Source organism: Eutrema salsugineum, unplaced genomic scaffold (assembly GCF_000478725.1).
Source record: "Eutrema salsugineum unplaced genomic scaffold, Eutsalg1_0 scaffold_1, whole genome shotgun sequence".
NCBI lineage: Eukaryota > Viridiplantae > Streptophyta > Magnoliopsida > Brassicales > Brassicaceae > Eutrema > Eutrema salsugineum.
The window spans coordinates 1,736,082-1,751,268 of NW_006256909.1; the positions used below are offsets into that span (position 1 = coordinate 1,736,082).

Consider the following 15,187-nt stretch of genomic DNA (forward strand, 5'->3'; position numbering starts at 1 on the left):
TTCAGCAAGAGAGATTAAGGCGTTATACTGATATTACTATATAAGTAACCGCAAAAAACAACAAACAGTGGTCTCATACAACCTTATAAGGCTAAACCAAAAAATGTCTGGTCCGAGTCCGGTACATGGATATCTCGACCAGGTTCCTTGTTAAAATCTCCCTGCTCTTTGACATTATCAGAAAGGGACGGTGTAAGGTAAGGCATGAACATCAGCTTCTAATAAAAGGCGAGCACGTGGCCACGCCACTGAACTGCTTATTACTTCCTTGGTCTCATTGTTTCTACTAAGCTGTTTGCATCTTTCTGTGCCGAAATTGTGGCTACTTGGCTTATTCATGGACCACCAACATTCTTCATCTTCAGAGTTAATGAGCTCTACTCTTCTCTCGATCGTGCTAGGGACCCAATTCTCAACTACATTCAAGAATTGCACAGCCATGGATGGAGGGCAAATCCTGCACAGGCTTGAAGGTTGAAAAGTTTCTTGGCTAGTAGGTTTAAATTTCTTCTCTTTAGCGAGTTTCGTTGTGAAAACGTGATCTCTTCTTTTCTCTTCAAGTGGCTTTGAAGCATGTCCTGGTGCAGAAGTGGAACAAGGTTGTTGCTGTTTCACCGGCTGCTCTCTAGTATCACGCTGAGAGGTATCTAACTTTGTTTCCCGGGAAGGACACAGTTTTTGTTGATCGTTGTTGGTCATCGTCATCAACTCAGGATCTTTAAGCCTTCGGAGAGGCAATCGGATCCGAATGATGCTTTCTTCAAATTCATACCAACAATTTGAAGAAATAATGTCATCAATGTCCTGAAAAGGCAAAACAAGAATAGTAGATCCTTCCCGGGGAAGGAAGAAACACAAACAAACTCACCAGAGTCATTGTTACGTCTACCATCGAGAGGCTGCTTCTCCTTCTGCTTAGGTAACTCATTGCTGTTAACAGTGCTGTCACAAGAGTTCTGAGACGTCGACGGAAGCAGCTCACGTTCTACAGTAAGGCTACTCTTCTCCAAACAGTCATTTTCCCTTTCTTTTAGTTTGCGAAAAACATCAACTTTCTGATTCTGACTATCTTTGGCACCTTCTTCTTTATGCCGTCTCTTATGTCTGTGCTTTTCGCTTTCACCATCCCCTCTTTCCCTCTCCTTCCTCTTTTTCTCCTTCTTCTCCTTCTTAGCTTTCTTATCTTTTTTATCATTTTTATCCTTCTTCTCTCTTTTTCTCTCCTTCCTCCGTTGTTCTTTCTTAGCTTTTTCCTCTGCCCCCTGGATTTTCAAAAGCAATGGGACAACGATTAGTTCGCAGAACCTGACGAATTTAAAGAATTTCGAAAACATGCACTCAGATAGATAAACCCTTTGCGCACCACTAACTTACTCAATGCACTTGAATCGTATTTTGATATTGTCATCTCAAAACGGGACCCGGTTAAAATTGTGACATTGAATCGTATTCGTGCTTTGAATTATAATAGTACAATTTGTATTATCGTTTTCGATAAGAAAATTATCACACTCTATTTCCATCTTTCATGACGAAAAATATCCATAGACTCAACAAACCCTCCTAGAACACAGACACCAGAGAACTGGAAATGAGGTTCGAGAAACCAAACACACAAGGAAGCTGAGCATTGGAAATCCCGTGAACCCAAAAGCCAAACCCGAAACCACGTGATTAAATGCTCAAACAAACCTTGATCGATTCGATCAGAGCCTCATCGCGAATTCCGTTCAGTATATAGCCAGGTGGCGGGAACGGGAAACACCGAGACATCTTAAGATTAAGGACAAAATCCAAGCAACAAACAAAATATTGGATGCTAAGAAGATGACTCGGAATCAATACGGGACAATGACGAAATCTCAGATCTCGCTAAGACCAGCGAAACCCTAAATCGATCACGAGGGACACCGAGTGGGTTTAAAGTAAGATATTGGGGCTTCTAATAACGCGCCAAAATCAAATCTAAGAAGTTACAGTAGATTAGCCATGGATCAGAGGTATTAGTTGAGCGGAGAGGAACGAAGGAGCCGCGAGATCTCAAAATCCCTTCGAAGCTCTCTCCGATGAAAAAAGTGTTTATTCTCAAGACATGTAAGCTATATTTATAACCAAAATAAGATTGACCCTACACGGGACAAAAAGCGTGTTTGGCTACAGGCATAGTTAGACAACGGCATCGTATGATTACGTAGACATTTCTTCTCCTTATTAATACCCGCTTTAGTGACGGTTGTTTGGCAAATAAGCCCATGAGACCAAAACTAGGCCCAAATATATCGGAGGCCTTAGAAAATAAATTTGCGGCCTTACATCCATGGAGAGATGTTTTATGAAGTAGCTAAAAGAGGTTTACATTAAGGTACAGAATCCGGTTTTTGTTTCAATAGTTTAAGATTTTCAAATACATTTTACAATTCATCCCGTCTTTAATTATTTGTTGTCATGAACTCGACGAGGCTACCGTCTTCAATTTCGGTAGGGTTTAATACTTTAATTCACGGAAAAACTTAATAGCCACCATTAATATAAGAAGAACGCAAGCAAAAACAATAAAGGGGGAAAGAAACCAATGATCCAGAGTTCCAGACAAATGCAGAAAATATACACAAGACTCAACTGACCAATTCAAAAAAAAAAAAACTTGCTTATTTATGACAAACTCAGATGACTTAAAACTTAAAAACCTTAAGATGAGACGACTACGCGCCATGTAAACCTAAAACCCTGTACTAGCACTGCTACAAAACTTGCATGCTACTTACTCTATAGTCTATAACTGAAGAAGATGATGACGATGATGATGATGATGAAGATGATCATGAACAATGATCAAGGCGATAAAAACAAACATAATATGAACAGAGAAGGAAAAGCAATATGAAGCGTCTGACTGCAGCAAGTGTAATCAGCGAAGGTTGTTTTGAGCAACAGCTTGACATAACTCATCCTCGTAAAAAAGCACTCGAGGGTGCTTTGGAGCCAGTGGTTTGAACAAAGTCGGCCTTTGGAGAACAGAAGGAACCATGCATCTTGAAGGGAATGTTGTCTGGTCTTGGAAAAGAACAGCAGTGATTTGCTTCATCTCTGTGAATTTCGTTCGACAAGGCGGCCGAGGAGCATGTTTTGGTGCTTTTGGGGTATGTGGGCTAGGCATGATTGCTAGGTTTCCATCTTCTTTGCTGTTTATTATAATCAATAAAGTTTTTGGTAAGAGCCAAACAAGTTGTTTGATGCTCTCTTCGAAAGGGTAAAAACTGAAGCAAAACATATACCTAAGAAATGGCCAACGATTTATTGGCATTGGGGTAATGACACTCAACATTTCCTGTCTTGAGCGGTCTGGTGTTGTATAGTTGAAATGATATTGTCGTGCGATCAAGGTCTGTTTCAAAAGGAAACTCAAAACAGATTAATACCCAACAAAGTAAAACAGCAAAAGGATTAGAGACTTTTATGGATGCAAAGTAAACAAGTACAGAACACTTACAGCCTTCCTTATTCTCTGAGAAACATGGAAAACTGCCTTCAGCTGGTCATGGTGCAGATGACAAACTATTTTAACCTGGAAGATTTAGCAAGATGAAAATAAGCATCGAGGCAATCAGATGACTACCAAAAGGAACAAGTGAAGCGAAGGAAGACGAAAAAATACCAGTAAATCCATGGGTAGAGATTCAAACTGAGATTCTGAGTTGCAAGGATCAGCTTGTGGTGTTTTTGGTGTCCTCACCAACGTGTTTTGCATAACAATACCCATCGGAGATAACATCAGAGGATTTTTCTTACAAACCTTGCTCTCCACCTCCAGATCATCAAACTTCATTGGCCTCACCAGGTTACTCCGCTTAACGATGTTGACTGGCGACAACATCAGAGGGCTTTTCGGAGAATTGTTATGTTCAGCTGCAATTTTAGTGTTCCTTGTGAGCTTGGTATCAAACACAGGTACTCGTTTCTTCCCCAAATCCAGGTCATTGCATGACTTAGCAGCAGCCGAAGCTTTGCTGTAACATAGCTGAACAAGAGCCCCTGGCTTTAAATATTTGTTACTTGAACTTTTCAACTTCTTTTTTCTCGCTGAGATTTTCGAATCCGAGTCCTTTGGTGATACCTTCCCCATACGAGTTGATCTTCTTGATCCTCCCGATTGTTTAAGAAGACACTGCTCTCTCTATAGCCAGTGAGAGCTACTACAACTGTCTCCTATAGATTAACTACCAATACGACTATTGGAAACAACGGAAATTATCAATCCAGACCTGAAACATTCAGATTAAGATACATTAGATATCGGAAATCTGGTTCGCATCGATAGTCTCCAGATATTTGCTCACGCTATATCAAAACAGACTAATTACGGATAACGAAATTGAAAAATCATATCCAGCCAATTTATCAACCAAATTAACTTGTTAAACTAAAAATCAAATCAAAAGGTGTAGGCGAATCTCGAGAGAATCGAGCGAGTTTAAACCCTCAAAATCGAAAAGGAGAGAAGGAAAGGAGAAGGAATTACCATAGATTAACAGAGACCTCCTACTTCGGAAAACTTTCAGATCGAGAAAGATTCAGCTTTAGATTAGAAAATCGGGAGATTGGAGAGGGTGAGAGAGGAAGCTGAATATCCAGAGAGCGAAAATGGAGGCAGAAGCCAGAAATGGCGATAGCGAGGGAAGCGATTTGAGCGAGAGAGGGAGAGAGTGAAAAAAAAAAGAGGCGCTAGGGTTTTGTTTTAATTTTGGCTCTGATTTTGAATTTTGTTAATTACGCCCGCCAAAACAATTTCTAAAGCACTACAATTACCAAAGTAATCTCGAAACGTGGTACGTTACTAGTGGCTAACCCTAAATTATCGGAGACGTGGGACCTATTTTCACTATCCACTAGCTGCTCTACCAAATTTAACGGCGGAGATTGCGCAGTCACGCTTTTTTGGCGAAAAAGATACCGTAATTAGCATGATTAAATTGATTGTTATAAGGACACATTAATCTTTATCACGCCTTATTAATTACAAAGGTGGCTCCTCTTGTGATGTTTCTTTTTCGGAAATTTTTCTCTCCTATCAAGTGTACTAACTGATTGAATAAATTCAAAATTCGGAAAACTGTATCTACACAAAACTTTTCGATGAATCACATAACTGTATATGAATTTCCATTTTCCTCGTGATTATTTTAATTTCCCTTTGTCGTTGATTCACGCGCGTTGTATTTTGGTATCATATCTTTTTTTCTCGCTCTGATTGACGATGATAAATTAAACAGTTGTCTAGTAAAAGTCCATATCGATTTGGGCTTACTAATCTATTATTTCAGCCCATTATAAAATGACAGTTTTTTGTTTCCGCTCAAGTTCAAACAATCCATTTGTAATCAAACCATAAAACGAAAATAAATTTTAAATAAAAAACCTATAACACATCAGCTGTTAGCCTGTTACTATGGAGAAACTACTATATAAGATAATAAGAATATGCAAAATCATTGAAAAATTCACGGGGTATCCTAGTTCGTATGATTCTTCATCCTAGTTCGTATGATACTTCATAAGTTATATAATATTTTGGTTCACGGGCTCTTAAAGCTCTATGTTAGGGGTTGATTAGCACATGGGTTTTTATTTAATTCTTACAGATACAGATATATATATAGTATATATATTACTATATATATGTATTTATAGTGTGTGTATGTGTGTATTTATACTGCATCTAAGATTTAGATGTGTTTTTTGTCAACATGCGAATTAGTGTTTATTACATGTTTTATAAATCTCCTGTGAAATTTTGAATTGGAAGTTGACAAAGATAAAATTTAAAATGTTGGTTTAATAAAGAATATTTATATGTATGTAAATGTGTCAACATACGAATTAGGTTTTTTAATATATAATTTACCTTTTTATTTCATTTGGCCCTTATCTACAAAGTAGGTTGATGCTTGGTTGCACCCAAACAAAAAAGTGTGTTGATGCTTATAGTTTAATATTTAAATTTATTTGACCAGAAGTAATGCAGATTTTGAGGTGTGCGCTTCTTCGTTATATAATTGTTAATAAATCGATCCCGACAGAGTGTTAGACATTCGATGATCATTTTCACTAACATAACCCCAGAAAATTAGTCAAAGTACAGTATAAACACCTTTGTTTAGTAGTGGTATGTGTGGAAAATTTAGCTGTCCCATTTATTGTTACAGATAAGGACATTTGAAGACATTTATTTAATTATTTTAGTATAAAGTAAGATGCACGATTATTCCCAACTAAATTCATGGACACTATCGACCAAACAACTAAAGCAACAGTTTCTCTATCTTAACTACCTCCTATGAGAAGTATATTTCTTACTTTTACAATTATGACATATACATTTACATTGTATAGTAATGTCAATTCGTTTGTCTTAGTTCGTTTGAAACGTTTAGTTAAAAAATCAATTCCGTTTCCTTAATTTGTTCGCTGCTCAACCCATTCAATAGAGTAAATCCGTTTCGCCGGCGTGCAAGTGGTAATCGAAGAATTGAATGCACGCACATACGTAAAATAGTGGTATTAATTTTAAATCACCATGAATTCTAAATTTAGAATTTGCACAGAACCTCTACCGATTAAAAATATTAATTTAAATACTCTTGTAAAATACATCAAAATATTCAGCAATTAGCTTGTAATTTTGTAAAGCAAAGGCGTGTTACCAAAATTTGTAGTAAATTAGTAATAAAGCAACCATCGTCTATCAAAATATTCCTTTGTTGTTTTCTTTATGTCGTATGTACACACGCACATTCTCAAATAAAAACGGGTTCTATGATACGGAACTTCCATTGGACTTTCATTTGCAGTTTTGGTTGTGACGTGTGGGTTGAATACAAAGAAGAAACAACTGGACCATTAACAAGATTATATACATTTATTTTCAATATATATGTTGGTCATTGTCATGGAGCAACTGTAATATTAACAGTTTTACAGAAACTGCTACTTTGGCTAAAATGAGTAAGATACTTTTTGGGGGAAAAATGGTTACATTTATGATTTTTGTATGGGAGAGTAAACGCATGGTATATAGGCACTCTCAAAAAAGGAAGAGGGCGTAGCAGTCCTACTCCACCAGGACCACCACCACCACCAATGTCCACCCTTTCCACACATGCATTTTGTATACCTGCCAATATATTTATAATTTCTTGTAGTTATAGGTTATATATATATATTATTACATATAAAATTAATATATGTATATATGTTTTAGATAAGCGTGCGAAAACTAACAAAATAATTTTTAGAAACAAAATCTCATTTAATAATTAGTTAAAAACACACTTCAATTAATTATCAAAAACCTAGAGAATAGTCAAATATGCTAATCATAAAAATAACATGAGAATAACATTAAAAATAAAAAACTATGTTGGGATGATCTTTGCAATCACTTGCTTGTCGTAAAATAGCAAAACATATTTGTTTCGTAAAATATAAATAAATTATTTAATGAAAATATTATGTTAACATTTTAGTTTTTCGATGATTAGCGGCTCATGAAACAGATGCTTGCTTTTTTTTTTTTATAAGCATATCACTTGATCAGCGTAAAATGATAACACTAGTTTACTGCATTTTAGAATTCATATTATTTGTCAACGGAGATGTGAAGACAATAAGATATAATCTGTGGGGTTTTTTGTCGACGTAGTTTTAAAATTTGAAAGATAGATAGCATGATCTTTTTCGTCGTCTAAAAATAAAAATAGCATTCTTTTCTTTGTTTTGTGTCTTGAAATCTAGATATAAATATGTACAAAAATATTTTGGCCAAAAAGAAATCCCAAAAGAAATATGTACAAAATATTTCATCAAAAGACACCCAATAGTATTAGTTTACCGTCAGTTTCGCCAGCTGTCTATAATACAATCATGGTAATCCACGTGCAGCAAGATCGATATGTGGAGAAATTAATTAAATCAATGTATATACTATATAGAATGAAGAGGGCATGATTAACATAACTGCATTTCAAAGACAAATCAATTTCAACCGAAAAAGGTCTAAAGGTGAATTTGTTTGTGATGGACGGACTACCCTTCCTATCTTAACCACCATCATTACTACAATGACTGTAATTCAAAGACAAATCAAGTTCAAGCGATCACGTCTCACTTTGATCTCTATTTAATTGTTTAAAAAAGATGCTATTGTTTACTATAAATTTTCTTATAGTATCACGAAATGAAACCACAAGTAAACGGCCCACCTATTGAACCTCTAATAGAAAAAAGACTCAAATTCGTTTAACGTGATGTTGAAACACAATTTTTAGTCTAATTACAGTTACATATCAAGTTGGGTTAGTTAATTTCCTCTGAATTACTGAAAAGGGGAAAAATGTTAATATGCCACCTAACAGTTTTTCCAATCATCGATTTCTTCTTAGTGGTTTGGATTTAATCGCAAAGTACATATAATATAAATTATTGGTTCTAGTAATTGGAATTGTTGGTATAAACATTTACTACTTAAAAATAATATGTTCACGCCGTTGTGCCTTATAATTCGTTTCAAACGATGTCAACTGTATGCCGACATAAAAAAAAAAAAAAAAAGACAACAAGGTCATATACATCTTAGCAAGCCAATAGGACTTTAGCCATTCTTAGGATTTAACCGGACAGTAATATTTCAACGGTGCTTATTTATAGTAAATCTCATACTTCGAAATATTATTAAGGTATAATTAGTAGTCTACACATGGTCTCTTCTTTCTCTTGCACGATAACGTAACGTGTATCTAGCTCCCATTAGGTACTGTAAGTCTGTAATTACGTAACAAAACACGTTACAACCTAATTAGGATTTATAAACTTCATAATTAGGATGGTTAAAAAGGAAAAATCACGGGTGGATTATTGGTAAATAGAGAGAGTTGGGAAGGGCCTATCGGTAAATACAAGCAAAAGCAGGATGGGTTGGGTTCTCTTCAGCTCCGACGAGTGGCAAAATGAAGGTGTGGGGAAAGCTAATGAAGAAATACATAAATCGACAAAAACAAACCGTCTTCTCCATATGACTCATCTCTGCCTCTGGATACTCTCTTGACGCAGAGAATCTTCTCTCTGCTCTTCTTTCGAAGACAACGACGAAGAAATCTCCTGGTGATTTGCTCTGCATTTTTCCCGGAAAACTTATATTATTCTCTGTAAATGTTCTTCTTCCTCTTTTTCAATCAATATTCTAACATTTTTTTTCTTCTTTTTTTACTAATTAAAATAGGAAGTCGTGAAGAGGAAAAGTATAACTGTTGCCTTCTTCAATGCACTAAGTGAGCATTCCAATATTGTTTCCTCTCTCTTAATTTTTCTCTATATTTTTTTTTCTGTGATTTTTTTTATCTATAGCATCTTCCTTCTAATTTGAACTCCGGCGGAGGAGTTTGGTCGCCGGCTAATTGTTCTCTCACCTGACATTCGTCAGAGGTTTTACTGTTCATTGCTAACCTTCTTTTTCTTTCTGGTCTTCACATTTTCTCGCTTTCGCTTTCGTCAGCTTCAAGTGTTCAAATAGAAACCGTCTTTAGGGATTTTTTAATTTTCTTTTTGGCGTTGAAGATCTTTGACGTAGAAAAGCCTAAGGACCTGGAGAATCTCTTTGAATTGGAATCTTATGGACTTTTCCTTTTCTTCTTTGTTGTCGCAGTCGAAGAAGCTGCTCCCTGTTTAGTCAAGTCACGCTTCACTCACTCATGATGCGATTTCTCAACTGATTATTCCTCTGAAACATCCGAATCTCCGTGCGGTGACCTCTGATTCGGCGTCGGAATCTGGCTCCTCCTCGATCTCAATCAGCAATGCCGGCGTTGGATCGAATTCTCTGATTCCGGTAATTTCCAAAAATTTTAGCTCAGTCGAGGTAAAATTTCGAACAATCTCGATAATCCCAACTTTTGGATCTTAGAATCTGCTAAGACTTAACGCGAGTGATGATGAATCGGTACCAACAGGAACTTTTCCAATCGCTTTGAAGAGAGCCGAAGAAAATGTCTCATTCATGGGATGGTCTCGGGGAGATTGCGTCAGTGGCTCAGCTCACTGGGCTAGATGCCGTCAAGCTGATAGGGCTTATAGTTAAAGCTGCAAACACTGCTTGGATGCACAAGAAGAATTGTCGCCAATTCGCTCAACATCTCAAACTCATCGGGAATTTGCTTGAACAGCTCAAGATCTCTGAGATGAAGAAGTATCCAGAGACTCGAGAGCCTCTCGAAGGGCTCGAGGACGCTTTGAGGAGGTCTTACATTCTCGTCAACAGTTGTCGTGACCGGAGCTATCTCTACTTGTTGGCTATGGGATGGAACATTGTTTACCAGTTCAGGAAAGCTCAGGACGAGATTGATCGTTTTCTTAAGATCATACCGCTCATCACTTTGGTGGATAACGCTCGAGTTAGGGTAAGTTGTCTCAAGATTCACTACTTGGTGCTTAAACATGGAATTATGGTTTTTTGACTTTTGAAATTTGGATAATTATGTACAGGAGAGGTTAGAATATATTGATCGTGATCAGTTCGAGTACACCCTTGATGAAGAGGATAGACATGTGCAAGATGTTATTCTGAAGCAAGAATCTACCAGAGAAGCAGCATCAGTGCTGAAGAAGACTCTCTCTTGCTCATACCCTAATTTGCGTTTCTGTGATGCTCTCAAAACAGAAAACGAGAAACTGCAGCTCGAACTTCAGCGTTCGCAGGAGCATTATGATGTGGCTCAGTGTGAAGTCATTCAGCGTTTAATTGGTGTTACACAAACTGCTGCTGCTGTTGATGACTCTGAGAAGCAGCTGTCTAAGAAAGCTTCGAAGAAAAATGAGCGTAGCTCAAGCAATAAGACAGAATATTCCTATGACGAAGATTCTCCCAAGAAAAGCAGTAGTCGTGCACCTTCGAGGTTAGAATCTCCAATTTGTTCCGCTTATAATATCCAAACGTCATGTGCTTTCTTTAAATGCAACTTGTGTGTATTGTCTAGTTACAAAAATATTATATTGTGATTATAATCTCCAATTCTTTGCTGTGACTGTAATGCGTTCAGTTCTGTTTCATGGTTGAAGATTAACATTGATTACATAATTTGTTCCATGCAGATCTACTTCTTCTGTTACATCAGGGCATGATCTGCTTTCACGAAGAGCATCACAGCACCATGAAGAATGGCATACCGACTTACTGGCTTGTTGCTCGGAACCTTCTCTTTGTAAGCCCCCTCTTCTTGTTTCCACTTTGTTTTCTCTGTTATATAGACAACTAGCGTTTTATCATTCCATACATTCTTGTTATCTGTAAAGTAGTGAATGATTCAATGATGGAACCGCAGGCTTGAAGACATTCTTTTTCCCGTGTGGTACTTTAGCCAAGATTGCCACTGCAGCAACTAACAGGCACATCTGTAAGGGATATATGTAATACCGTCTGCTTTATTATGATTCAATCCGTTACATGTGACAAAGCTGACTTTTTTTTCTTCACTCTCCCAGCTTCAGCTGAAGCATGTAATGAGCTAATGGCATATTCTTTGATACTTTCCTGTTGCTGCTACACTTGTTGTGTAAGGAGGAAACTCCGGAAAACACTGAACATCACGGTACATTCTCTTCCACTCCCTTAAATCTTTATCGATCTTAATAAGCTTTGGTCCCCAAACATTTATATGCTTCCAAGAAAATTGTTAGCATGCAAAACAAGAAAAAAGAAATTTTTTATGAAATTAGTAACTAAAATGGTATGATAATGAAAGGCCTATGTTTATGTCACACGATGTACATTTTTGGAGGAATGCTAATGTTTTCTTCTTTTGCAGGGAGGGTTCATTGACGATTTTCTATCTCATTTGATGTGTTGTTGCTGTGCTCTTGTCCAAGAACTTCGAGAAGTTGAGATTCGTGGGGCTTATGGTATGAATGATATAAATACATCTTAACAAAATTTTGGTTATAAACTTAAAGCACGAACAAAGATCGTCTCTTGATATGCTCGCAGGTACGGAGAAGACGAGAGTAAGCCCGCCTTCGTCGCAGTTCATGGAACATTGAATCATATCCAATTATACTAAAAGGTGAACAAAACAAAGCTATGTTGTCTCTCTGAATATGACACGATATTCTTCGTCATACTACTTACTGTCTTTTGTTCTTAAGGCGTTGTCGTATGTAAATTAGTTTGGGATTGCTTTCAATATTTCTCTGCAATTGTGTTGTGCATCATAGACAACAGACTAACTAATTCTCTTCTTTAACTTCTATCATATGATAGGGGTATTACGTTTACGGGTTCCCACTTGGACAAAAAGTTGACGTTTCGGGTCTAGATAGTAATTTTTTTTATATAATTTGAGGAACATGCTACATAGTCAATTTGCTTGTGGATAAACAATACATAGAAGAACCTAAGGAAATTCTTTGATGAAGAATACATCAGAGTTATCAACAGTAGCTAAAAGCCTAAATAAACGGCAAAAACTGATATGACTTATGATATAGCAATCACTTGGACAAAACTTGTCGGGACTTTTTTTAGGGATGCTTCCAAAATGCACATATGTACCTATCGATACCATTTACGTAACGTATGTTGTTAACTGTTGTTATCCAACGAAAATTGGTTCTACTTTTTCATTCCTCGGTCTGGAAATAAGAACGCTTTTTTGTTTTTACCCTAAATGTACAATGTGTGAAAAGCAATCTACTTTTAATAACGAACAATTGTAAATGGTGGTAGTGGGCTAGTACTTGAGGCCTTGTTGGTTCCTGTGGGGGAATCAAATTCTCTGAAGAATGGAATTATTTTGATATTTCATGGCTTGGCCACGCCACCTGTAGACGTAAGTGGTAAGAATACTGGATTTCGGGGATTAAAATCTCGATTATCAAAATACAATAATGAACAAATTTTTTTATTTTCAATATAGATCAATGACTTATGCAGATAATCATATAATTTTGATTATAATATTGATGTTATCTATTTTTTTTTTAATATATGTTTTTTTTTGTTAAAGAATTTTAATATATGTTTGAAAGATAGTATCTACTAATAAACTAATTAGACAGTTTATGCAAGGTCACCGATCAACGTTTTGTAAACTATAAACATTGTTCGATGAATCCTATCAGTGACAAGACTCTATTCCCCGAAGAAAGAGAGGCTTATCTATCTTTTAATATCTGAACAAATTGCTGGCATAGTTGTAAACAATAAAGATGGAAGGACTAATCCGTAATAAAAATTTGATGGGCTAATCTATGAAATATTAAGAATTTAGGGGCATTGTTGGAAACTTTCAAATTGATAGGGAGTCCTGCCAAAACGGCGTTTTGCGTTTTATTCCGGTCAGGGACAAACACTCCCCTTTGGCTTTTTTTCAGAAATCAAAACCATCGCTCTCTTCAAGTTTGCCGGAGATCGGGGAAAATCCAAAAATTCCGGAGAGAGCTAAAGCTCAAAGCTCAAATATGGTGAGAATAAGCAGAGTGTTACTAAAAGACGCCGGAATTGCAATCGACAAGACTCTGTCCGAGATTCTGGTGTGTCCTCTCTCCAAGCAACCCTTGAGGTTCGATTTCTCTCCTTCAGTTTTATACATTTTCTCATTAGTAGGCAGATTCGATGCGACTCCCAAGTTTCTGAAGAAATCGTTTAAGCAGTTTTGACGAATTGTTTTTTTTTTAAAAGGGTCTGCGAGAAGACGAAATCATTGGTCAGCGATACAATTGGTGTCTCTTTTCCTGTAAGCTCCAAAAATTCATGTTTTAGACAAGTCAATTTCAATCAAAAGCGTTTCCGATTTTTTCGATTCAGATCAGTTTGATTATTGCTGAAAAAAGAGAGGTGCTTGTGTTGGTGTTGAGCTCCATGAAAGTTAAGATGTATGGCTCGTACTAACTAAGGCTGGAAAAGTATTGCAATCCACTATCATATATGCTTTGAGAATCATATTTCGGATTATATGAACATGTTCTGTTCCCAACTTTTGATCTTTATAGAATTGTCAAATCGGTGATTGAGATAGATATATAGAGCTGGATTCTTTTTTTATTTCTCGTTTGCTTCATAGTAAATAAAGTTACAAAAAGAATCTATACTTTTTTTTTTGGTGTCGATTTACACTGATAGAATAATCATATGCTAATGTGATTGGTCAGCCGATTTCTTCTTAATCATATTCACTTCACCTGGCCACCACCATGATTCAGTGTTTAAGTCTTGGTTTTGCATCTTAATCATATTCTTCTTGTTCTTTTAGCTTTCACTTCATGTTCACGATTCAGACTTGATTTTGCTTCTCTTAACACGCCAGGTAAAAGATGGGATTCCATGCTTGGTTCCAAAGGATGGAAAAATACTTGAGGAGGCATCAAAAGCTTAATGATTTTTTGCTTTTGCACCCAAAAAAATAAAATAAAAATAGATCAGAGTGAAGGTAGCAACTTTGTTGCACCGTATCTGCAGTGACTTATCCTCATCAATGGTTCGTTCTGTCCTTATGTAATAGTTCTCTCTGAATTAAGCTTAATTTTTTTTATGGGAAATATTGATGTAAGCAATTGAAAGATACTCGAGGTGTGGTTTCAGGTGAATGTACCGACGTATTCTTCTTAAGTTTCTGGGTACTTAATTTTCTCGAAGTCTAGGAGCCTCATTGACTGGAATGATGCTAAAAGCATGATTTAAAGTAATGGATTCATATTTGAGGGGCTCTAAGAATTACCATATAATGTGAGGATATATATTCTAGTCATAGCCCCACTTTTGGTAACTATTCTTCTCTATCTTAATCCCACACCATATTAGCTCTTGATGTCCACTTTTGGTTGCTTAAAAGAATACACAACAAAATCTCAAATGACCGTAAGTGGATCAAGAATCTTCTTGGACATCATCAACTTGACTTATTATCACTGACAGGTAACTGATCTGGGACCAAAAGAGGATAAAACAATTCTCTTGATAAACCAAATGCACACAAACACACATAGTGTTTGTGATGATAACTAGTGTAGCAAAAGAGGATAAAACTATTTTTTTTGATAAACCAAATGCGTATAAAAACACCTAGCGTTTGATGATGACTAGTATAGCAAAAGCTACAGTACAATAAAATAAGTAAAACGTGGGTGGTGACCAGAACAGGACTAA

The 15,187-nt window shown here is 36.5% G+C and overlaps 4 protein-coding genes across 8 annotated transcripts; 2 read left to right on the forward strand and 2 right to left on the reverse strand.

Moving 5' to 3' along the window:
* Positions 1 to 22: 22 nt before the first annotated feature.
* LOC18028416 (glutamic acid-rich protein) lies at positions 23 to 2,062 on the reverse strand. 3 transcript variants are annotated; one of them, XM_006411977.2, is made up of 3 exons: positions 1,693 to 2,062; positions 869 to 1,262; positions 23 to 758 (listed from the first exon to the last, which is right to left on the reverse strand). In XM_006411977.2, the coding sequence occupies exons 1-3, from the start codon at positions 1,771 to 1,773 to the stop codon at positions 178 to 180; spliced, it is 1,056 nt and encodes a 351-aa protein (XP_006412040.2). In that variant the 5' UTR covers positions 1,774 to 2,062; the 3' UTR covers positions 23 to 177. The 3 variants fall into 3 exon arrangements, with proteins under 3 accessions (XP_006412040.2, XP_024004537.1, XP_024004536.1); XM_024148769.1 differs by having other exon boundaries at positions 23 to 833; XM_024148768.1 differs by having other exon boundaries at positions 1,617 to 1,818.
* Positions 2,063 to 2,546: 484 nt separating this feature from the next.
* LOC18028417 (F-box protein At4g35930) lies at positions 2,547 to 4,705 on the reverse strand. Its single transcript, XM_006411978.2, has 5 exons — positions 4,520 to 4,705; positions 3,656 to 4,262; positions 3,491 to 3,565; positions 3,276 to 3,385; positions 2,547 to 3,182 (listed from the first exon to the last, which is right to left on the reverse strand). The coding sequence occupies exons 2-5, from the start codon at positions 4,121 to 4,123 to the stop codon at positions 2,909 to 2,911; spliced, it is 927 nt and encodes a 308-aa protein (XP_006412041.1). The 5' UTR covers positions 4,124 to 4,262; positions 4,520 to 4,705; the 3' UTR covers positions 2,547 to 2,908.
* Positions 4,706 to 8,980: 4,275 nt separating this feature from the next.
* LOC18028418 (protein MID1-COMPLEMENTING ACTIVITY 1) lies at positions 8,981 to 12,329 on the forward strand. Of its 3 annotated transcripts, none has more exons than XM_006411979.2 (10): positions 8,981 to 9,156; positions 9,275 to 9,323; positions 9,698 to 9,910; positions 10,002 to 10,448; positions 10,534 to 10,943; positions 11,140 to 11,249; positions 11,370 to 11,441; positions 11,530 to 11,636; positions 11,853 to 11,946; positions 12,032 to 12,329. In XM_006411979.2, exons 4-10 carry the CDS (start codon positions 10,038 to 10,040, stop codon positions 12,082 to 12,084), a joined length of 1,257 nt encoding a protein of 418 aa, XP_006412042.1. In that variant the 5' UTR covers positions 8,981 to 9,156; positions 9,275 to 9,323; positions 9,698 to 9,910; positions 10,002 to 10,037; the 3' UTR covers positions 12,085 to 12,329. The 3 variants fall into 3 exon arrangements, with proteins under 3 accessions (XP_006412042.1, XP_024005339.1, XP_006412045.1); XM_024149571.1 differs by having other exon boundaries at positions 9,698 to 9,880; XM_006411982.2 differs by lacking the exons at positions 8,981 to 9,156; positions 9,275 to 9,323 and adding an exon at positions 9,392 to 9,477.
* A 1,050-nt stretch (positions 12,330 to 13,379) lies between these two features.
* LOC18028419 (UPF0434 protein ERGA_CDS_01260) lies at positions 13,380 to 14,727 on the forward strand. Its single transcript, XM_006411983.2, has 3 exons — positions 13,380 to 13,604; positions 13,724 to 13,778; positions 14,349 to 14,727. Exons 1-3 carry the CDS (start codon positions 13,504 to 13,506, stop codon positions 14,415 to 14,417), a joined length of 225 nt encoding a protein of 74 aa, XP_006412046.1. The 5' UTR covers positions 13,380 to 13,503; the 3' UTR covers positions 14,418 to 14,727.
* Positions 14,728 to 15,187: the final 460 nt, after the last annotated feature.